The sequence below is a fragment of the Lycorma delicatula genome, chromosome 9 (genome assembly GCF_047948215.1).
Source record: "Lycorma delicatula isolate Av1 chromosome 9, ASM4794821v1, whole genome shotgun sequence".
Classification (NCBI taxonomy): Eukaryota; Metazoa; Arthropoda; class Insecta; order Hemiptera; family Fulgoridae; genus Lycorma; species Lycorma delicatula.
Window position 1 is genome coordinate 63,734,841 of NC_134463.1, and position 25,953 is coordinate 63,760,793.

At 29.0% G+C, this 25,953-nt stretch overlaps 1 protein-coding gene across 3 annotated transcripts in view; it reads right to left on the reverse strand.

Moving 5' to 3' along the window:
* LOC142329985 (protein rhomboid-like) overlaps window positions 1-25,953 on the reverse strand; it is a 295,664-nt gene that overhangs the window by 73,459 nt on the left and 196,252 nt on the right. Inside the window, exon 1 of one of the 3 annotated variants that reach the window (XM_075374978.1) lies at window positions 17,397-17,523. The exons of the other annotated variants lie outside the window; for them this stretch is intronic. Coding sequence (XP_075231093.1) covers window positions 17,397-17,465 — 69 coding nt within the window. The 5' untranslated portion in view covers window positions 17,466-17,523. Of the gene's footprint in view, window positions 1-17,396; window positions 17,524-25,953 lie in introns of those variants that run through there. 3 annotated transcript variants of the gene reach the window in all.

The window sequence follows — 25,953 nt, forward strand, 5'->3', positions numbered from 1 at the left end:
GTGCCTACTAAGGGAGGTTTACTTAGATAGGTTGTAAGCCCTTATTCAAAGAATAGTAGGGACTTTAAACTAATTCGATATTTTACTTAATAGGAAAGTTATAGCGATATCTTGTTTTTTCAAAAAAGTCCTCCCATTTCTAACCCCATATTCCGATTTCGCCCATTAACAAACTCGACCAAGATTTTGGGTCGTTATATTTTATTTAATTTGAAAGCGATTGGCGAAAAATTACGGCAGTTATTATGTTCACAAGAAAGTGAAATTTATATATATATAAACTTTTGAACTGACGGTGGTTTTGGGGTCTGGGGGATGTAAAACACGAAGATATGTCGAAATTTTTTGGAAGTCGAATCATGGTACCCATTACAATAGGCAGCTTTCTTATGAAATCTACCTAAAAAACTTTTTTGATTAATGTAATGAATAATTATAATTTCTGGTAGTTTTTACTATCTTTACATTACATAAGATAGATTCTTTAATAATGTTTAAATTTATGCAAGTGTAATAATCTTTTACTAGTTTGAATATTTATTATACAGGGTCATTCACGGGAACCGGATGTTTTTGAAGTGGGTTGTACTCGGGCGTTCGTGGTGGGAGGGGCACGTGGCTGGTGTCTGGCGTTTCCTTTGTTCATAGCATTTACATTTTAGTCGTTGAGATGGACCCGTGGACGCTAGACCAACGCCTGTACGCGTATGGTAGTTTTGTGCGAACTGACGAATCCGTAATAACTGCTGTTAAGCGAGATTTCTGCCGTCAGTTTAATATCCATCGTAATGCAAGTGTCCCTCTTCTCGTAACACAATATTGCGATGGGTAAACAACCTTCGAACAAGTGGTTCAATATTGAAGAAAAAACCACCGGGTCCCCGACGAACTGCTAGCACTCCGGAGAACATCGAACGAATAAGGGAAGCCATTGTCAGAAGCCCACGCCGCTCTATTCAGAGGCATTCAGCAACGCTTCAAATGAGCACAAGTACGGTAAGACAAATTCTGCATACAGACCTGCATTTCCATCCTTACAAGATAGCCGTCGTGCAGCAGTTAAACGAGCAAGATTTCACGCAGCGATTACAATTTTGTCGAAAAATGCTTACCGTTTTTGAAGAACATGAATATTTGTTATTGTTAATGAGTGACGAAGCCCATTTTCATCTGAATGACTTCGTCAACAAACAGAATTGCTGGTATTGGGCAGAAAGAAACCCACATCAGCTTCACGAGAGACCACTTCATAGCCCAAAGGGACTGTCTGGTGTGCAATAGGAAAGGTCGATGTTATTGGACCATATTTTTTTGAAGAAAATGACGCTGCCGTAACTGTAACAGCTGATCGTTACATTGCGATGTTGAATACGTTTTTCATCCGTGAGGTACAGAACCGGGGAATCGATTTTCAAAATGTGTTATTCCTGCAGGATGGAGCTACAGCGCACACAGCGAGGGCAACGATGGCTGTTCTCCGTAACTTGTTTCCGGGACGGATCGTTTCCAGATTCGGCGACATTCCTCGGCCCCCTCGGTCCCCCGACTTGAGTAGTTGTGATATTATTTTTCTGTGGGGGTTTCTGAAATTGCGTGTGTACGGCAATAAACCGCGTACATTGGAGGACCTAAAGATCGCAATTCGTCATCATGTCACCCAGATTGATGTAGACATGCTGAAAAGAATTGAGGCCAGTAACCGTGAAAGGCTACAACAATGTATTGCCCAAAATGGACATCACTTGTTGGACATAATTTTTCGTTCATGAGTAAGTAACAAATGCTTTGATTTAACAAGTGTTTCAGTACCAGTAAAACTTAAATATTCAATTAAAATAATTTATATATATATATATTAAATAATATATATTAAAATAATATTAAAAGTAAATATTCAATTTTTTATGATTATTATAAAAACATCCGGTTCCCGTGAATGAGCCTGTATAACGGTTTTATTTTTAAATCACTGTTTTTTTATTTAATAAAACAAACGAATGCAAATTCAAAAATTATAAAGATCTATGTAAACGCAATCAAACTGAGAAAATGTCCGGTTCCATCAGAAAAACAAGAGCCAAATTCTTCAGCGATTTTATGAGAATGAATGTTACTAGGTTCATAAAACAAAATTTTCAACCATATTTACAACAAAAAAAAAGAAGGTAAATCAATCCGTAATGCTTCCAAAAATAGCTGACAACTTATGGTTGTTTCTGATGCACGGCTTACACACTCAACTTAATTCAAAATATTTATCATTTTATTTAAATATATTATTTTTTCATTTAATTCAATGTTTCCAACTAGAGCGCCCGAATTTAATTCCGCGGATGTTGTGGTACTAGTGACAACGGTCGGCACTAACTAAACAAACGTAATTTCACAACTATAACATAGAACAAATTTTGCTTGTACGATTGTGTAGCCGCGAGGTTTAACACACCAGGTACTGAGTCAACTAGGCGATTGAGGTTGACACCCAGCCCGACCGAGTTCGTTTTTTACACTTTAACTATTATTCATTTATTTAATTCTACCGCTCAACTGTGACGTCACAATGTAGCAGTAATTTAAAGCATTTTTTGGGATGTAGTGCGATTTTTTAAAACTTTTTTTTACAAATATTGTTATTTTTTCATCATTAACAAATGTGCTTAAGAAAAATAAACCTTAATTAGACGAAATCTCGAGTTACTGAGGATGACCTTGCTCTACAGCCCCACCCCTTGACCTTTTAAGTTGAAAATTTAATGGCATCAATGTTCCACATATAGAAAGTAATCTGACTAAGTTTGGTCAAAATCAGTCCAGTAGTTCTGGAGATATAAGGTGATTTAAAGACCAACACCGAACACACACACACACACACACACACACACACACACACACACACACACACACACACACACACGAACATTAACATCCAAAAAATTTCCATCCAATTTTTTGGGTTCCTTATATGTCAAAACGTCAAGATCCCGTGAAAACCGCATATGCCCAAATTGGACCGATTATAATATTTTCCCTTCTAGAGCTATAGCAGTATCTAAACGGGATAGTAATAAACCTAAGAAAAAAAAATGAAGAAATAATATAAAATAGAACCATCTTTAGAAAATTAGTAAAGATTTCAACAATCTCCAAGAAAATGAAGGAAAACAAAAACAAATAAAGTTAGACTTTTAACCCTTAAGCCTCCGGAACCACCGTTAGGCGTTGTATCAGAGGATGAGTTGAAACGACAATTTTTTAGAACGTGAAAATGCCAGACCTGATCGAGATTCGAACCCGGGACCTTTGGATGAAAGGCCGAGACGCTACGACTCGCGTCACTGAGGCCGGCTAAAAGTAAAAGCTTAACGGATTGTAAAATATAATATTTTATTTGTTACAGTTATGTTTTTGTAAAGTCGATTTTATTTTTAAAAATTGACTTTACAAGTATACGTAATAAGCATATTAAAAAGGAATACGTTTTTGTAATCGTATGTATGTATATGACTTCCATGAGTGGGCATATGAGTACATTTTCCCACAACATTTATCTTAATAAATGAGAAAAAAAATTCCTAATTTATTTTTTATTCTTTAAATATTTTAAAGTAAGATAAGATAAAAATGAATACATATATATATATAAGGAAACAATTTGAGTAGTAAAAGAGGAATAAAAAGAAAACGGATTAAGAAATAAATTAAATAATATACAAAAACATTTGAATAAATTACAATAAACCTTATTATGTTTTCATTTCCCACATAAAGTACCAGAAAATTCGTTGCCATGTCTATTGTTAATAAACACTGAATCAAGTGTAGTTACCAAAAGAAACAAAAAACAATAACAATATAAAAAACGATGGGAGTTTATGCGCGTAAATATATGTGTACGTATAATATAAAATAAAAAAAAAAGCCAAGTATATTTGTGTGCACGCGCGCATTTCTAGTATAATATATATTTATCCTATAGGCTGCGTGAGTGAATAAGTGCATATTAACCACAAGCATTCGTAAACCGTGGGATTATACTTAATTTTTAAAAAAATAATAAATAATTTTGAATTTCCATATTAATTATTAAAATCTACTAGTAAAATAAAAATAAGAAAATATATATTTATTATAATTAATATAAAAATATATAAAACTTATTAAAAAAGGGCCTAATTTTATTATTTATGTAAACCTTAAGTTTAACATTACGAAATTTAATAAACAATACAGAAGACATTATTAAAGCGAATAAATATTTAGTTATAAAACATCGATTTCAGCGTTAGAAAGAAAGTTTTATTAAAATAAAATTGAGGAAAAAGTAAAAACTACTTGGGGAAAAAACGCACTAAAAATAAGAGAATAATTTCAAATTTTAAAAGTAGTCGCCAAATTAAGTAGGAGGTACTAAGAAATTCGAAGTCTTTTTATTTGGCGTCAACTTTTAGAATTAAAAAAAAAATATTTAGCCTTACCTTTATGACGTATTTAAAATCTCTTTAAAAATTAAATAAAAAATAATTATTTATTTTTCACTTTTTATTTTTATTTAAAAAAATACAGACACGTTAAAAAACCGCTGCCTGTATAAAAAAAATGCCTTATTAAAAAAAATTGGGGAGAAAAAAGAAAAAAATATATTTTAAAACTTTAAAAGTAGGTGCCAAATTAAGGAGGTACTAAGAAATACATAGTTTTGTTTTGACGTCATCTTTTAAAATTTAAAAAATTATTTAGTTTTATTTTTATTACGTTTCTTAAGAAATCTTAAGATTAATATATGGAAGACCAGTATATTCGATTCTAATTGTACATTTATCTATGAAAAATATCTTTTTCCGATTGATTCCACATAATTTGACCGAAGCTCGAAAACAGGCTGATGGTGTAATGGGAATGCTCAAAAAATTCGACCGAGAAAATGCAAAATCCGTTTATAATATCGTAACAGGAGACGAAACTTGGATATAATTATACAAGCCGGAAACTAGTTAGTTACGTTTCCTGTTACGATATTATAAACGGATTTTACATTTTCTCGGTCAAAATTTTTTTAGCATTCCCATTACACCAACTGATACGAGCTTTGTTTTATGAAATTTGAACTTTTTTGTTGCATGAAGGGATTGGGATGGTAAAAATAATTTTCTTTACGTTTTGAGGTATGAGGGTTACGAAAATACCATTCTTGTATAACGTTTTATTATTTTATTTTTTTAATAATAAAATCAATTAGTTAAAATATATTTAATATTTTAAGAAAAAGGGAAGATATTTGAATGCTATTAATTAAAACATTATTAAAAAAAAAATATATTGATACAGATAAAAAAAAATTCGAATTTTTAATTGAAAATCCTTGAGGTTCAAAAATATCTGAATAATAAATATCTTAACAGAGTTACAGAAAAAGTGACAATAATGCTTTACAGAAAAAAAAATTCATAAATAATTTTTTTTTTAACTCTACAAAGGTTAAAACTTAAATTAATCTACAATTATTTCAAGTACGGAACAGAATTTGAAGAAAACATACAATATAAAAGAGGATGTCATATTCAGTATAATGACAGTTGGGAAAACATTTGACGTCATATCAAATGGAAGCATCATGTAGACCACGTGTTATGAATAATTAGGTATCTGCTGGAGCGAAAACAAAGTCCTTTTCTTGTTATAATATTCTTCGTAAAGAATATTTATGTAGATAAATATATTATTTTTGAATTGTTATAATAAAATTCTAAGATGTCAAAAAAAATTCTTTCACAAACAAAATAAATTTTCCTGGAGGAAAATTAACCTACGAAAAGTAATTATCGCGCTTAAAAGATTTATGTTTTTTTAAGATATCCATTGTAATAATTGAAATTACACTAAAAAAAAATAATATCCTAATTTAATATAACATCAGAATACTAGTCGATACATTATAGAAGTATAATTTTTGGTTTTGACATATTTTAAGATACTTTTTCATTTAAACATTCACTGAATGAAGTTTTTATATGGATCTATTTGAACAGAAGAGAAAGATTAAGAAAAAAGTTATGATTGATGGGTTATAACTTTTAGCCGAAAAAGAAATAAGGGAGTGAGGTAAAAAAATAGTATCAAACACGTCAAATAGCATGACTAAAAAAAATAAATCATTTTTAAAGAATAATTATTTTTAAAATTTTGAGTTCATCTTAAATACAGATGAAATTCTTTGTTAATTTAAAGGAAAAAACAAATAAATAAAAAACCAATAAAACTAACTTAATTATAAAGGAAAATACTTTTAAAATCCTTAAATTATAATTTCCTTAAAGTGGAGCCAAATTAAAAAAAAGTGATATAAAATTTAGTTTCGGCTTCAAAAATATGAAATTTAGAGAAGAATGAAAACATTTTTATCACTTTTTTTTTAAGTAGTTTTTTAACGACTTTTCGAAGAAAAGTACGATATTATTTTCGGTCACATGGTATGATTGTGGGCAGGGTGAAATTGAATTTTCTATGTTTTGAGCGATGCGGAGTACAAAAAAAATACCATTCACTTAAAATGTAACTTCCTTATACGTACATATATATCTATAAAATCAGCAAAACGACTGGATCAATTTCATTGAAATTTAGATACACTGTAGTAGTGTATCTGAGATTGTGAATGTGTGAAAATTTGATGAAGATTAGTTGAGTCGTTCCTGAGTTATGGTAATTTAAGTTTGACAACATACAACATAACCTCAACCCACAGGATTGGCCTAGTGGTGAAGGCATCTTCCCAAATCAGCTGATTAAGAAGCCTGCGTTCAATTCCTAGTAAAGGCTAGGATTACTTTTATACGGATTTGAATACTAGATCGTGGATACCGGTGTTCTTTGGTGGTTGGGTTTTCAATTAACCATACATCTCAGGAATGGTTGAATTGAGACTTTACAAGACTACACTTTATTTACACTCGTCATACATATCATCCTCATTCATCCTCTGTAGTAATACCTGAACGGTAATTCCCGGAGGCACAGGAAAACGAAAGAAGACAATATAACCTCAATTTGAGATATTCTTTTTTTTTGCTCGCATGGTGTGATTGGGGGGGTGAAAATGAATTTTCTTTACGTTCTGAGGTATGATGATTACGAAAATACCATTCATGTATAAAAGTTTTTGGCTCGAAAATCAAAAATAACATTTATGCATAAAGTTTTATGGATCGAAACTCTCCAGAACTACTGGATGAATTTCATGGAAATTTAGCTATGCTGTTGTGGTGTTATCTGAAATTGTGCATGTAAAACTTTTATGAACATTGGATGAGTCGTTTCTGAGTTAAGTTCAATTGTTCCACAAAATTTTAAAGATTTGTGGCTCGACAATTTCCAGAAAGTACTGAATCAATTTCATTGAAATTTAGTTGATTATGTGAAAATTTGATGGAGATTGGTGGAATCGGTTACACATAATTTAAAGTCGAAAACAGACAAAATAAGCTCAATTTGAGGTTATTTTGACTTTATATAGTATATTTTTAATGCGCGCTTATCTCACTAATGTGTGAGTTTAATCTTGGTTCTTGATTATAAGGGTCTCCACTATTTTTAATTATGTCATCAAATTACGGTTATAATAATTTAATTTTCTTACAAACAGAAAATATATTTTAATTTTAAATGAAATAAAATTTATACTTCTTTTAATTTTTTATTTAATTTATGTTTTGTATATTTCTTAGACAAATCATTTTACAGAATAATTATACGAAATAAAATAACGAAAAATCAGTCTTCTTGTGCAGAACTGTACAAGAAGTTTTTAGTTTTAATTCTGTTTTAAATGTAATCCTATAAAAAAACCTTCCTAAATTAAAGAAGCCGTTTAAATGATATGTGAACACAAGAGGCTTGTGTCTAGTTTAAAATTAAAAAAAAAATTGACGTAGACACCACATGACTACCTTGTACGCCTATTAAATTCACATATACACAATTTTTTTTTAAAATGAAAATTACATAAAATGTTATTTCATTAATAACTTTTGATTTTTCTTTTTTTCTTATTGTTATCATTATTTATCGTAAAATTGTTTTTACAACCAGATATTAATTTTTAATTATTAATAAATCAATATATTTAAATTAAAAAAAAAAAAAGTTAACAAGAAGGAAAAGAAGTCTGATTCGAACTGATGTCCCTTCCCCTTCTAAGATCCAAATATTTCATTAATTAAAATTTCATTTGGCTATAACTCTGGAACTAATGAAAATACGTATCACTTATGATATATCGTTGAAAAGCTCTAATTAGCACTTATTACTGCAGATAAGAAAAATTCCAAAATCCAAATTTGGATTTTTTACTTTTTTGGACATTTTTGTTCAAGTCGATTGCAATCAAAAGATGAGTTGCACAACTAGATGTTACAACAGTCCTAAATCCAAAATGTCAACATCCTGCGGCTAATCTTTTTTGAGTTATGCGTACGTTTGTACGTACGTATGTACGTACGTACAAACGTCACGCCGAAACTAGTCAAAATGGATATTTCCGTTGAAAACCGAGATTTTTCGTTATCATAATACTTCCTTTACTTCGTATAAGGAAGTAAAAATGATTACAAAAAGAGTAAAAATTGCGATTCGCACTTAACAAGTGAGCTTTTCTATAATATGTAGAAATAAGTATTATTATTTATCCTAAGTTTTCTAATAATTTTCATGCTTTAACGCGTGAAAATAAGTATATATCAGAATTATATCATATATGCTATGTGTAATGCTGCATACATCAAAATTCTATAAAAATTCAATACTAAGGAAACCATATCAATAACAAAACAGAAAAAAATATTTTCAAATCGACAATGAAGACAGCGTTATTTTTAGTTATCCTTTAATGATCAAAATCCAAATCCAAGAACCTGCCACTTTGTTGAAAACGTCTTAATTTACAAGCATTCTCTTTAAACGACAGTAATTTTTTGAAATCACAATCGATAATATACGTAAATATGATGTTTGTTTTATTCCATTAAAGTCTACAAGCATTCTCTTTAAACGACAGTAATTTTTTTAAAATCACAATCGATATTATACATAAGTATGATGTTTGTTTTATTCCATTAAAGTTTTTTATTTCTAATAAATAACCTGTTCAACTTGAGAACAATAAGCAACCTCAAGGCTCAATGAGATGTGGATGATGTGAGTAACATTTAATGAGGTGTAGTCTTGTACAGAGTCAGGCCGACCATTATCGGCCTAAGTACAGACTCAAGCCGACTGAGTTGTGTGGTTAATTTAACCACAACCATCAAAGTATTCCGGTATCTACTGTCTACTATTGAAATCAGTATAAATGTACCTTACCTTTTCTAGGATTTGAATCTCAAAACTCGAAGATGTTAAATAGCTAATTTAAACGACATTACATTAATTAAAAAACAGCAATTTTACAGATTTTGCCAGTTTTGTTTACCTATTGAGCTTACCATTTTCATTGCCTACACTGTGTGTTTTTGCTTCGTTTTTAACCTTCAAATTATATATAAGAACATTTTTAAATACTCATATTAAACTATTATTTATTTGTAATAAACGTTAGAATTTCACTCATGGGCCTAATATGATAAAAAACCACCTTAAAAATTAATTTTTAAGATTTCTTTTTTACAAAAATGTCTACAATATATTCTCTTGGATCAACCAATAAATGTGATGGATGTCTATAACTGACTTTAAGGAGAGAAAGCTCAACAGGAATTAACACCTATATAATGTGTTTTATACTGGCTGGCACCCTATACCAACTGTCGATGGTTGATATGAAATGAATTTTTTATTGGATGTGAAAAAATGTCATGCCTGATTGAGACTCGAAGCCAGAACTCCCGGATGAAAGACATAGACATTACCACTCTGCCAGTGAGATCGACTTTTAAGACTTAGAACGGTAGTTTTATTTTAATTTGTACAGAAAATTGTAGGCTATTAATACTTAAACATTAAGCAATATTTATAATAAGGGTGAAATTCAAAATTTATTTGTAGATTTTTAGTGATAAATGAATATTTTTTTAACTAAGTACGCATATAATAAAAATATGAAGCAACCGTCAATTGTATGGTTTCATAAGTAAGTAGTATTTTATTTTATAATTATTACATATATATGTTCCCGTGAAAAACCGATTTCTGCAAATGTAAATATTCTCCAGTGAAAGTCGACACATACCAAATACGTCGGTGAAAGACCGAAATATTTGCTTATTCGGACCTTCGCCAGTATATCTCGACAGAGATAAGCTCTGGTAGGGGTCGAAACGATAACTAGAAATTAAAAAAAATCACCCAATACCAATCTCTAAGTTAAATAGAATACGAGAAACCCTCATAAAAAAGAAAAAAAATTAAATTTAAGCCATACATAACCTTCACTCGCTAACCTTGTCTAATTGTTAAATATACAAATTATATATGTTATTCTCCAACATTGGAAGCGATTGTGTTTAATCACTGCATTTATTAAAACGTTAATCAAATTTTCAGTATATACAGAATATGTTAATTGCAAGGATACACGATAATGATACACTGTTCAATTTTTTTATAAAAATATTTTTTTCAACTTTCACCATGCATGTTGAATGCGGTGAATTTGATTAATCGCCGCCTTCAATATTGAAGAATAACATATATATATATATATATATTGTATATTTAATGTTAATTAGACGAGGTTAGCAGCCGGTTTCCGTGGCGCAAGTGGTAGCGTCTCGGCCTTTCATCCAGAGGTCCTGGGTTCGAATTCCGGTCAGGCATGGCATTTGTACACGCTGCAAAAATTGTCATTCATCTCATTCTCTGAAGCAATACCTAACGGTGGTCTCGGAGGTTAAAAAAAAGACGAGGTAGCGAGCGTAGGTCATGTTTAACTGAAATTTAAAGTTCCTTATTTTTACGAGGGTTTCTCGTAATCTATTTATCTTAGAGGTTGATATTGGATGATTTTTTTAATTTCTAGTTATCGTTTCGACCCCCATCAGAATTTACTTGTGTTTCTCGACATGTACCGACGAAGGTCCGAATGTATAATAATATAGGCAAATATTTCGGTCTTTCATTGACGTATTTGATATGTGGCGATATTCACCAGAGAATTTTGATATTCTCTAATTTCGGTCTTTCACGGTAACTAAATATATATAAATATATATGTGTAATTTTATGTTTAAAATTCAGTTTATGGAAGGAATGAATTTAAAAAACGTATAATAAAAAGTGTGGAAACATTAGCTTGAATTTTCTGAACTATATACTCTTAAAAATTGTGCCCATCAAAGGATTAAACAAATTTTGTATCTTTTAACAAGTAAGTTTGAAAAACTTACAATGGGGCACAACAAAAATTTTCTTTATAAAAAAAAATTCATCGAAATCGATATATTTAGTAACGAATAAGACTTGAAAATGCGTAAAATCAAAAACAAAAGGATCATATATAGAAACTTCCAATATTTTGTTTTTTGAGATCGGTTAACATTTTTTTTTTTAAAAAAGAAATACGTAAGTAAAAATAGATTTCTTAGAGCATGTATTTCCAGTAAACTCTGCCTCTGTAATAATTAAAACATTATTAAAAATTATTTCATAATGGTCTATATGCTGAGACTACAGTAATTATACACAAAAATATATATCAATCTTTTCACAATTCATATACGTTTTTGGAACTTAAATATTATATTTATTATTAGTAGAGTGTTTTATACATATATATAATGACAAATATTCTAGGAATTTTGGTACGCTTCTTTTAGATGCTTGACTGAATGCTTGTGTGACTGATGCTTAACAATTGCCGCCTACAAGCACGTTCTTTCTTTACTACGTTACTTGAATATTTAACTTTTCTTACCTTAACATTTTTTCTTGTCTACAACCTTTTATTTATATGAAAATTAAAAAGAAAAAATAGGAAGAAAAACAGTCTAAAAACGATATCTTTTAATTATTTTTTTTTCTTTTTTGTGTTTTTTAATTAGTGTTTAAGACAACCTCAAAACATTAATCTTCTTTGATATCATTATTCCAAAAATGTATATATATATATATATATATATAATCATAGTTTACAGTACCCTTTAATCAAAGTTTTATCATGTACACAAAATATCACATGAAAAAACTGAGAAATTTTCAGGACATGTTCTACTGGTGAATATAATGAAAAAGATTTATATAAATATACATCTGAAAACGCTTTGTTATCGAGTTACGGCTAGTGAAAGATTTCGCCTGGATTTCAGCTCTTCTAATAAAAAGTAACCCAATGTAATTTTTAGGATCTAAATTAAGGAGTAAATATGGTGTGGTTCCTTTTGTAATTTGAGCTGGGAAATAGGATAAAATAGGTCCCAGAACTGTAACTCTAATACTTTTTAAAATATCCGACAGAAAACACAAAATTCGGTGTCGAAAAACAGGTTTTTTTGATGTACAGCTTTGTAGTACAACAGCTTTGTTAAATGACGAATAAATGCGGAAAATTTATTAGTAACAAAACTTGTAGAGAATTTAATTGTAATAAAATTAATATAAATACAACCAATAAAAAGTAAATACAATCTTTCAAAAACTGGTTTTTTATTGAAGCAAAACAGACAAAAATAGAAAATCGTATTTTCTTTCTTTGTTTATGGATTTTGTAACAGAAATTCTAAAGCTGCCCGACGTGAATATCAGGACAAATTTCCTGGAAGGTGGTTTCCAAATAAGAAACCATTATCTTCGCTATATCAGCATTTACGAACGAAAGGGTCATTACCAATGTGTTCATTTTCTGTTGGACGCCAAATCGTGTTAATGACGAACATCGTGTGATTGAGCATAGGCACTACTAGTACAAGGCGAATTTCACACTACTTTGTACTACAAACCTTTTTTATTTTTCCTCCGGGAATCACCGTCAGGTATTACTTCAGAGGATGAATGAGGATGATATATAGGAGTATAAATGAAGTGTAGTCTTGTATAGTCTGAGTTCAACCATTCTTGAGATGTGTGGTTAATTGAAACCCAACCACCAAAGAACACCGGTATCCACGATCTAGTTTTCAAATCCGTATAAAAGTAACTGCCTTTACTAGAATTTGAACGTTAGAACTCTCGACTTCGAAATCAGCTGATTTCGAAGTCGAGCTGATTTCAGCTCGACTTAGCTGAATTCAGCTGATTTTTTGCGAAGACGCGTTCATCACTAGACCAAACCGATGGATTTACATCTTACATCCTAAATTATTTGAAATATATATTCCAATCTTTGTTTTTCTTTTTAATCTTCACCTATCTACCTGTCAGTTATGTAATTATCTAGGTTTATATGTAGTGATTTTATCACAAATCTTTATCTCTGTCTATTTCATCTTAAGAGTTCTTCATTTTAAATTTTATTGATCGATCTAATTTTCAACTTTATCCTATAAAATCATATTTCCTAGAACTTTATTCTTTTCCTTTCTGTTATTCCTACAGTCAATGATTATATGATGTTTGATTATTAGTACTTTCACTACAATAAACTGTTAAATTCTACAAAAAATCTAAAATTAAAATTCTACTAAATCCAAACCTACAATTTTAATTTACTAAAATCTGTTAATAAAAATTCTACAAAATAAAATGTAGAAAACTACATACACACACACACACACACACACACACACACACACACACACACACACACACACACACACACACACACACACACTCACTCACTCACTCACTCACACTCACACTCACACACACATATATATATATATATATATATATATACACACACACACACACAAATATATATGAAATTACAAATTTTACTGTGTTATATTTTACAGTAGATCTTTTTGTGCGAATAACAAAAATTCATGATTTTAAAACCTACTTAAGTAAATGGATAACTTTTAGGAAAGATATAGTAGAAAGAAAACAAATTTTATCTTATTTCTTATCAAAAATAGATAAGAGAGAGGATATGGTCATTTAAAGCCTGTGCATTATTAACATCCTACTATACCAAGGTACTGACTGGTGCTTGATAGACGAATCGTTCCGGTTAAATTCCAACCTATCTAATCAAGGATCTATATACAATAAGAAACGTTCGTGTACATGTTTGTACGAACACTTATACATGAAACAAAACTAAATGAAACCCGTAAATCTAACTGAAATAATCTAAAATAAGTAAAATATTAACATTATTATAAAAACTGATAAAGGAAATATATAAATAAAAACAAAAGTTGAATTACACCGCACTAAATACAAAACAGAAGTCTTGCGTGATTACTTACTCATAGTCTACTACCTGTACTTAACAGACTACATATAGTCATTCTGGTCACGAGGCACGTGTCATCATTGTACAAGACACGTGTAGGAATTCTAACATTATTTTAAACCATAAACTTTGTACGATTTTTTTCTCTACAAGATCATAAAAAAAAAGAAAAAAAAAACAGTTCTGGCTTACGTTTAGAAATGTAAAGTTATATATGGGTTAGTATAGTAATATTATTTAAGTAAGAAGTTCATGATTTTAATTCCGTTATATAGAAATAATTGGCTATATTTAAAATAACTAAACAAGAAGTTATTCATTTTTCTACTTTTTTACTCTTTTTTATGTTTTTGTTTGATAAAGAATTCTAGATTATTATAAAGAGAACGCAGGAATGGCATTTAAATCTATAGTGGTTTAGTTTTCTTTTAAGCTGAATAATTAGTGGTTTTGTTAATTCGCAACAAAATATGGTACAATACAACTACTCGTTGTATATAGTAGTAGCTTTTTTTATGTAAAATTCCTGAGGAATTCAGAATATAACAAAGTTAAAATTTTTTACATAAATAAAAAAAAAATCTAAAAATGCGAGACGATTCAGGAAATAAATTTAAGATAGCTTAATGCTTTATTTATAATATTTATGTATTTATAAATAATAAGAAAATCTTTCTTGAGAACATTTTTTTTTTATTTAACGAGAACATTCACATTTCTTGAATAAGAAGAGATGTTGTTTAAAATATTCACTTTTTTCATTTTAATAGATGAATGATTGTGTGGTATGCGATGTACAACTGTGTAATGACAAAATAACATTTTTTATTACAATCAACGAGGTAAAAAAAAATTAAAGGCGCAATAAAGTTCATTTAAATTAAAAATTCCTCTAAAATGAATTAAAAACCATTAATCAATTTCAAGTAATTTAAATTTACAACCTTGATAAAAAATTTAATTTTAAATAACAGAGTATCAAATCCTGGTTTATAACCAAATTTTCGTTTTTCGTTTTTTAACCTCCAGGACCACCGTTAGGTATTGCTTCAGAAGATAAGATGAATGATTTGTAGCTTGTGTTAAAAATACCATGCCTGATCGGGATTCGAACCCGGGACCTCCAGATAAAAGGCCAAGACGCAACCACTCACGCCACGGAGGCCAGCAAACTTATAACCAAACTTAATTAAATTTTATGAAAGAAAGCTGATATGGACATCGCATGAATTCCTTGTACCTTAAATTACATATAAACATTTTTTTTAAATGGAAAGTAAAAAAAAAAATTATTTCATTAATAACTACTGATATTTTTTTATTTTGTGTTATTATGGATTTATTATTTTTTGTAAAATTTGTTACAATCACAGGTTAAAAATTATTAATAAATTAATATATTTAAATTAAAAAAAGGAGATGAAGACGGATTCGAACCGATGTGCCTTCCCCATGTAAGATCCAAATATTTCATTAATTAAAATTTTATTTGGATATAAATCTGGAACCAATGCAAATAAGTACCACTTATGATATATCGTTGTAAAGCTCTCAATGTGGGCTTATCACTGCAGTTAAGAAAAAATCCAAAATCCAACTATTTTTGATTTTGGGCTTTTTTGAAGACTATTGGTCGAATCGATTGCAATCAAAAGAGAAGGTGTACAACTAGATGTTACAACAGTCCTAAATCCAAAATTTCAACGTCCTACGGCTAATCGTTTTTGAGTTATGCGGGATACATACGTACGTACGTACAGGCACGCCGAAACTTGTCAAAATCGAATCAGGGATGGCCAAAATGAATATTTCCATTGAAATATGAAAACCTAAATTTTACGCGATCACAATACCTTTACTTTACTTCCTTTACTTCGTACAAGGACGTAAAAATATTAAATAAATTTCACCTAAATACAAATTTTTAAAATTATAAAATTAATTATGAATACATGTTAGGCAAATTTATAAGCAAGAAGCATTGTTAAGATAATTTGAGAGGTGAAAGATATATGTTATACAAACTTACGTATAAGAAGAAAAATAAATTGAAAAAAAAAACACCATCATTGTTATTAACAATGAAATAACATCCACCACCATGCAAAAAATCTATCATCCATAGTTCTAAAGTCAAGTTTGTTTCAAGTCAATACTTCAAGGCCAAGTTTTATTAAATGTCTAACGTGATATACACACAATTAAATAACGTTGATTATTTCTAACTATACTTTATCGATATTTTTCACAAACTGATATATATATATATATATATATATATATATATATATATATATACGTAGATTACATGAACACAATTGAACGTTTGATAAACCATTAACAAAATGAACATTACGGAACTTCACAAAATTTAACCTTTCCCTTTTATCCTTTCTCCCTTTTCCTTTTCTCCGTTTGTTTTCTTTTTTCCATCTTCCCCTTCTCCCTTTTACTTTTTTCGATTTTTCCCTCTTTCTCTTTTCCGATGTTTCCTTTTCTTCCTTTTTCCCCGCGCGTAAATCGGTCTAGTAGTTTTTTAATCTAGCGCTGATACACACATCGGAAACATTGAAATGGAGTCGTAAAATATTTTGTATAGCGTGTCCTGCTTTTACGTCCAACAGATAGCGCTGTTTTAAAAAAAAGGCATGTTTTTATTTGTCACAGGTGTGACATATTAGGTATATAAATAGTAGGTACATAAAAACACGCGCGTATTCGAATGCAACGTTGTGTCAAAATTTCAAAGCATTCGGTGAAGAGCTTTTGGAGATTTAAGATTTTGAACAAACGAACATTTACATTTTTATTTATATAAATAAACAATTAAAATAATTTTATTGGGAATTGAAGTGAACTATAATTGAGCTATGAAAATAATAAAATTGCGCAATAATATATAGTAATTAAGGAAGGGTGTTATTAAATTTTACCTTATCTATGTTTTCATTTATCTATCTAACTCCAGACAATCCTATTAGTTACATTCTTCAGCAATTTATATTTCCAGGTTTAGAAATTTTTTTTTTTATTACAATCTGATATAATTTATATTAATAATAAATATACATACATCTAAATTGGATTTAATTTCGTTTTCTCCAACCAGTTTTCCAGCTATTGCCAATCTGGGTATGTGCATGTATATGCAAATGTAATTACAGCTATTGGCTTGCTAGGTCTGCAAATGTAAATGTACCTGTAGAAAATTTGTCTTGAAAATACTCAGGTCGACCACTCCTGAGATGTGTGGTTAATTGAAACCCAACCACCAAAGAACACCGGTATCCACAGTCTAACTTTCAAATCCATATAAAAGCAACTACCTTTACAAGGACTCAAACCTTAGAACTCTTGACTACGAAAATCAGCCGATCTATAGTTATTTAAATCATTAAAAATAAAAATAAAATATTCTATTAAAAATTAAAAACGGGAATTTAGGGGAAACGGCTTAAAATATTTCCCAACTAAAACTTTTAAAAGTAGATGATTCCCGGATCAAGTGACAAGCGCAATATCCTGTTTTATATATATATATAAGACACAACGCCTTCCGCTCGATGCATTAAACCATCAAACAAAACAAACACAAATATAACAAGGCGCCATATCCAACAAACATTATTGTTTGCACAAGTGTGGCACACCCAAACAACACAAAGGTATATTATGATACGCGTGCCTTGTATACGTACAAATATGTTACATAAAAATTTTATGTACTTCATTATAAAATCTATTCATAAATTCATGCTTCGATGCATTAAAATATCTTAACATTTTTATTTCTAATTATATATGCGTGAATGTTTGAATGGACGTACACTTACGTTCATTTTAAAATCTTCATAGCTGTAATGTATATTTTTGTTATTAATAATAAATTATTAGAAAATTAAAAAAAAAAAAATGACTGTAATTATAATTCAGCAATTATTTTTATATATAACAATATTCTATTCGTTAATTTTCGATATTTTCGTTTTAAACGATTTCATTATGAAACGTTCCCTTACACCATGTCCGTCTCTATTCTTCTCCCATCAATATTTAAAAAAAATTTAATTTCCTTTTAGATCGTCTATAACTTTTATTCATTTCCACCACCTGTTTTCTACATTTTCTATACTTTTCCTACCAATTTTTCATCTCTCATGATAATCCCCCACCCAAATTAGTTTCCTTATTTTGAATTTTTCTATATTGTCGACTCAATTATTACAAGAAGTAATAATTAACTTCTTAATCTTTTACTTCGTCTGTTTATTTAATCTTTTCCATGTCGTAAATTTTTTTATAATATAAATTATTTCATTTTATTAAAAATTACTTTATTACGTTTATATTATTATTTTTAATAAATTATTGATTGATATAAAAGCTATATCCACTTATTTATTTTAAAAAATAATAAAAGACCCATCGGGTTGGACTAATGGTAAACTCATCATCGTAAATCAGCTGATTTCGAAGTCGAAGATTTCAGATTTAAATCCTAATAAAGGTTACTTTTATTGGGATTTGAATACTAGATCGTGGATACCAGTGTTCTTTGATGGCTGGGTTTCAGTTAACTTCAAGTCTCAGGAGTAGTCGATTTGTGTTTGTTCAAGACTATAAATTTATCGGTGCAGTTACATTACACTGATAAGTCGCTAATAACTTTAATTGTTGATGCGACTATAAATAAAAGTATTTTAGAAAATAAAAGATTATAAAATAAAATAGATTATAAAAATAAAATAAAAGATTTTCTTTATTTAAAAAAAAAAAATGTTACTTTTTCAATAGGTTTTGAAATAATAGCAATTAAAAAAGAGAACATAAATCATTTTGATAAACGCCTTCAAAACTATTATCTATTTGGCAGTTGTATTATTTTCTTTATTATCCATACATGTTTGATTTACTATTATCATTTCATAAGTTCGTCTTTTAATTAAATAATATGTAAAATATTTATATTTATTTTATTAATTTTGTAATTAATTTATTAATATTATTATATTTATTTTGTATATAATGCTTCATTAATTGTATGATAATTCGACGCTTCTACGAACAATGTTTTGTCACGATTTTCCTTCATTCATCCAGGAAGACCGAGAGGGAGGGGTAGTTTAGTTTTTAATCCCGAGGTAGTATACATGATATAGTATATTAGTTACGTATCGATCAGAATAAAGCATTTATGAACTTTAATTCTCTCTAACTGTTCTTTTAACATTTTACTTTATGTTTCATATTCATTAAGTTGTACACTCGAAATGTAATACGTCACAAGGGAAGTCTAATTCAATCTTATTACATAATAACTGTTTCCTTGTACAGAGTATTCTTATTTTTCATGGTGACTCATTTTAAATAGCCACAAATTTTCATACTGATCCGAATGGGAATCTCAGGAATATTTAACAGAAGTTTCTTTATATGAGTAATTAAAATGAGTTCGCTTGATAATTTCGTTTAATTAGAGTTCATGTATCGTACGACTATTTGCGTATATTGTTTACACATATTGGTAATCCAGTTATTATTTTATATAAGCTGATATCTTTGTGCAATATTTTGATTCTTGAAACGAATTCTGTTTGGTTAAATTCACTAATTTTATTATCTATATTATTATCACTATATTTATTACTATAATATCACTATACTATTATCTTCTTCTATTGTATCTTGAAATCTTCGTTTCGATTACTGTCATGAACAGAAGTTTATTATACGAAAAAATTGTTTTTAGTTACGCTAGGATTAGCACAGATAAGCTTTTAAATAGATATAAATTAATTTAAAGTTGCACATTGCTATTACAACTTTTATAAGTATTCTTGAGTAATGCGAGGTATACCAGTACACTAAAAAAAAGTAAAAAAAAAATACGGCTTTAAAATTTCAAATAACTACAAACAACAAAAATTCACATCAGTTTAGTTAAAATCATTAAATTACTTTTAAACTTGTTCAACTGTTTGCAAATAAAATTTGAAACTGAAAAAAATTTACTGTACATCAAACAAATAGACATGTTCCGATCAGGAAGTAGTTTTTTCTCTAATAATCCATTAAAAGGGTTAAACTGAAAAAGCTTTAACTATTATGTTCGACATATCCTTAAGACAACTTCCGGGATACCATCATCGGAACAACCACATTGTACTCAGTACATTAAAGTAAAAAAAAACCTCGAAAAAAAGACATCTGCTTCGTTCTTTTTACTTCCATCTATCTGTCTTTTTCTCTCTTGAGACCCTACATGACAAATCTACAAGAAATAAAAGAAGCAAGGAAGTGACGAATAATGAAAGGGTAGTGACCCTTCTCATCTTTATCTGAGTGAACAGCTGTACTCAATCATAACCAAGTTAAAGGCACTTTATTTATATTATTGTAATACTTGTAAAAACAAGTCCATGAGAGAGGGTGAGAGAGAAAAAGAAGTGACAGAGTGAGAGCGCGCACGCACACACACACACACACATATGCACAACATATACAGATAGACTTAAAATAAAATTAAAGGTTATAGTAAATTTTATACTTTCATTTTCTTAAGAAATGATACTTAAGTTGTGCAAAACTAAATCGTCAGGAATATTCATGAGTGTGAAAACAATCTTCAAATTCCTGGATATACGAGGTCAGTAAATAAAGTAATGAGGATAGTTTTTTTTTTGGCAACCAAAGTGGCTACACTGTAAAGTTACTAGTAAACATATGGTTATATGAACAGCTGATTTATATTAGGTATTAATATTTTTAGTCTATTGTTGGCATATGAGACGTAAATAAATTTTTCGTGAAACGAGTTTTTGTTGTGCGTTACAAAAATGAGTGATACTAATTATAAGCAACGTTGTGCAAACAAGTTTTGTGTAAAACTCGTTAAGATTGCTTTAAAAGTGACGACAATGTTGAGCGAATCAGAGACTTGATACGGTACGACCGGCGATTGATTTTCAGAATGATTGCAGAAAAATTGAATTTGAACAATACCACAGTCCATCAAAGTTTGACCAACAAATTGGGCATGTAAAAAGTTTGTGCAAAATTGGTCCCAAAAAAACCCACTGTCGAACAGAAAAATAACAGGGTGGAAATGTGCCACAATCTTCTAGGGTAAATTGAAACTGATCCTGATTTTCTAAAAAATGTTGTTACTGTGATGAATCTTGGATATTTGCGTACGACCCAGAAACAAAACGCCAGAGCAAGGAATGACACTTTAAACTCACCACGTCCCAAAAATGCAAAAATGAACAAATCAAAAATCAAAATCATGCTAATTTTTTCTTTGAGAGTAATGGCATTGTCCATAAGGAGTTTTTGCCTACAAGACAAACTGTAAATCAATATGTTTACCGAAAAATTCTTGAAAGACTACCGAAAAGAGTTGCCCGCGTGAGACTGGCCATCAAAGACAACTGGTTACTGCATCATGACAATGCACCTTGTCACACTGCACTCCCAATTAATGAGTTTTCGGCAAAGAAAAATATTCCTGTAGTTCCTCAACCACCTTTTTCACCTGACTTGAGTCCTGTGACTTATTTCCTATTCACGACTTTAAAGAAAACCTCAAACGACACCATTTTGGAATAATAGAAAACATAAAAAAATATTTAACCGACCATCTGAAGGATATTCCGGTTTCTGAGTTCCAACACTGCTATGAAGAGTGGGAAAACCGTTTGAAGCGTTGCGTAGCTTCCTAAGGGAATTATTACGAAGATGTCAACTCCATGTATAATTGGATTGTAAATAAAGTAATAAGTACTTTATTTACAGACCTCGTATATATGTTTATATCATAAGTTTCACTCGCAAATCAAATCATAAATATATAATAAATAAAAAAACAACTTAAAGGAGTCTTAGAAATAAAAGTCCTCGGGGAACTACTGATCCCTGTCTTCTGTACCAGGGTAATTTAATAATTAAAGACACAAATAGCTGTGAAAATAAAACTGTTTGTAGGAAGGTTAATTTCAGAACAGTTAGAAGTCGATCAACAATTTGAGTAAAACTGTTCTATTTATGTTTATTTTTCATGTTAAAAATCAGATGGGTGGATAAGTGTCAAATGAAGAAATGTTGCGTCAATGATAAAGAAAGAAGTATTTGGAAAAATTTAGTTAAAAGAAGAGACAGAAGAGATAGGCCACATCTTAAGGCATCCTGAAATAGTCGCTTTGATATTAGATGACCAGAGACAGGGATTTTTATTGAAAAAAGTCACTAATTATCTGAAAATTTAATGTAATTTTTATAATTTATTTGTTAATTGCTAATTAATTTAACATAACGGTTTTAAATTTGTATTTTTGTTATTTTCTAATGAGAAATTAAAATAATAAATTGTGAAAGTGTCAAAAAAAGCTATCATTTAAAGTACAGTACTTTAAATTATATTATCTGATACTTTACTTTAAGGCACAGCAGTATAATTCAGCAACGGGTTGAATGGTTGAAAATAAATTTAGAACTAAAATATTTAATAAAAGAAAAAAGAAAATCGTTATAGTTAAAAATACTTTACATTTTTAATACTGGGAAGAAATTAAATTTTAAGCACTATGCAACAACAAAGAAATTTTAGCAGTATTGTTATAATGTATTTTTGTAAAATTGCGTTTTTTACTCGTACTATTCAAATATTTATAAGTTAAGCAATATTATGATCATTTTATAGCCCTTCTTTTACTTCTTTCAGTAGTTTCACTGATTAAAAGACCGATCATTCTATCATGAAATAGTCATAAAATTTATTTAAAAAAAAACAAAAGAAAACAAAATATCTAAAAAAAAAACAAAGATTTATTTTTAAAATTATTAGCAAAAGCTTAAATTATATGATACCGATAAGAAATTGAATCTTATTTAATTAATATCAAATGTATTAAGTTTAATAAACAATAAATTGATTTCCGTTCTTTACTCATAATTATTATTAAAAGAAAGATTAATATAGTTGTTCCAATTTATATTTTTTATTGTTATTTTTCATCTATTTCGCTAACACACACACACACACACACACACACACACACACACACACACACACACACACACACACACACACACACACACTATATATATATATATATATATATATATATATATATATTAATTGAATTATTTCCAAGATGCAAAATTCTTACTCATTTTGTCTTTTCTTTTCATTGAACTTTTTCTCTCGGACTGAAGATGTTCATTAAGTGTAACAGAAGATGTTCTTCCGTGAGAAAGGTGGAACGAATGTAGTCTCAACCAAATATATTATAATTCGAATAATTGCTTTAAATTAGAAAATAATAATAAAAAGAAGTAAAATAAGAAAAAGATAAAATGTACATTAAAAAAGTCACTAAAGATTACAAATAATATACAAAATTAAAAATACTTATAACTTATTCCCAAAAGAGTAGTGTGTTTCAAAGATATATAATTTATTTTTAAAACGACAATAATGTAGGACAGATGTTCTTAATAAATATATCTTTCATATAAAAAACTAAAAATTGAAACTGAGAATATTAAGAAAATAGAACATTATAAATATCTCGGAGAATATATCAGTTGGAACGCACTGGAAAAGCGCGCAATGAATCCGGAATACAGAAGTTAGAGCATGCATTCCTATTCAATAAAAACACATTCAATAAAAATCACTCTCTTTGAACCCTAGAATTAAACAATACAACTCAATAGTAAAACGAGAACCCTTGAACGTAGCGGAAACGTTAGCGATGAATAACAAAGGAATAATGGATAATTTGTAAAAGAAGGAAGAAAAATCTATTAGGAAAATATTAGGTGCCAATCTCCGTGGTAAATTGTAAGCGTTTCGGCCTTTTATTTGGAGAACCCGGGTTCGAATACCTGGCCGGAATTCGAATCTGTGACCTTCGGATGAAAGCCAAAAAAAAACTCAAAAAATATAAAATAATTCCCAATAAAGATCTGTACAATAAAATAGAAAGATTTTCAGTAAAAAATAATTAATTTCTACAACCATATCTCCAGAATGAATAACAACAGATTCACAAAACATACCTTTGAATTCTTCAATTGGAGAAAAACGAAGAGAAAATGCTTCATCTGGTAAAACTAAGCATAACAGAAGAAACCATTAAAGGCAGAAACAAACTAAAGAAAATTATTAAAAATGAAAATCAATGATTCCAGAAGAAACAGAAGTTAAAACTTGGAATCAAACACCAAAATAAGTGAAAAAATAAAGCTACGTCCAAAAGAATGAAACCTAACAGGAAAAAATGAAAAGAACATAAAGAAATAACTGATTCAATGTTCCCATAAAGTAGGCGATTCCGAAAAAATAAAAAAATAATTTGTTTATTTATTTTATAAAATTAACATAAGGTTTTAGTATAATTAAATATTTGTACTTCAAACCATAAGTTATATTATAATATTACACCACAATAAATACAATAGACATATTTTTATTTTTGGCTAATATTTCTGTAATATTACTAGCCGGTCAGGGCTCCACACTCTGGAACCCCGGCGTCCAGATTTGGAAGCTTTTTGTCGTAAAATTTTTTTATTGTTATTAGTACGCTAAATTCATGAATGTTATATATAGTACAATTGACAAAAACATTTAAGATCATGTGGAATAAATCATGCAAAATTTTCGCGGGGAGGTGTAGACTCGCCTTTTTCCTAGTAAAGATATAAATTCTAATTTAAGTGAAATTTAAAAAAAAATTCTTGTAGAATCCAAAAATGTTTTTGGATAAATATAAGAAAAGAGAAAAAATACGATTTTTTTATTTATTTATTTCATATAACATTCAAACAATTAAAATTAACATCAGTACACTTTCAATCAATCATTAAATTACTTTTAAAATAGTTAAATTATTTGCAATAAAATTGTGGACTGAAAAAGACTTATTATGTATCATACAAATCTACTTGTACATCAGGAAATAGGTATTTTTTTCTAATTATCCATCATTAAAAGGGTTAACTGAAAAAAGATAGTATACATACGCTCAGAAAAAGGAAAAATTATGACAAAAAAAGGTTAAGTATCACAGTAATATTTGCATACAGAAAGGATTTTCTCATCCATTCTTGTGCAAAAATGAAATAAGCAATACTACATAATAAGTGAGATCATTGTTTATAATTTTGTATCCCACGTTGTTGAAAATTTCCACAAATACAAATTATATTTCTTGAGAAAAATCTTTCTCTTTAAATAAATAGGATTTTATCTCAATTTAATAATATAAAGTAACAACTATTTATAAAAGGGTGAGAAAATTAATATTACGGCACATTTGATTACAAGAAAGATAAATAATATTATGTATATTTTAATTTTATTAAAAAAAAAGAAAAAAATAGAATACAACAAAAACTACCATGAAATATATATATTAATTATTTATTAATTTCACAATACTCTCCGCAGAGGTAAAAATAAAATATTAAACTATAAATATTATAACGCGGGCAATTTGTTTTTTTCTGATGCCGAAAAGGGAATTTCCAACTAGTCATCAATTTTTGTTTGAAGTTGCCGGGGAATTATATAAAACCTATATAAATGGTGCCCCAAATTTAAATTTTGTCTAGCGTCAAGTAGA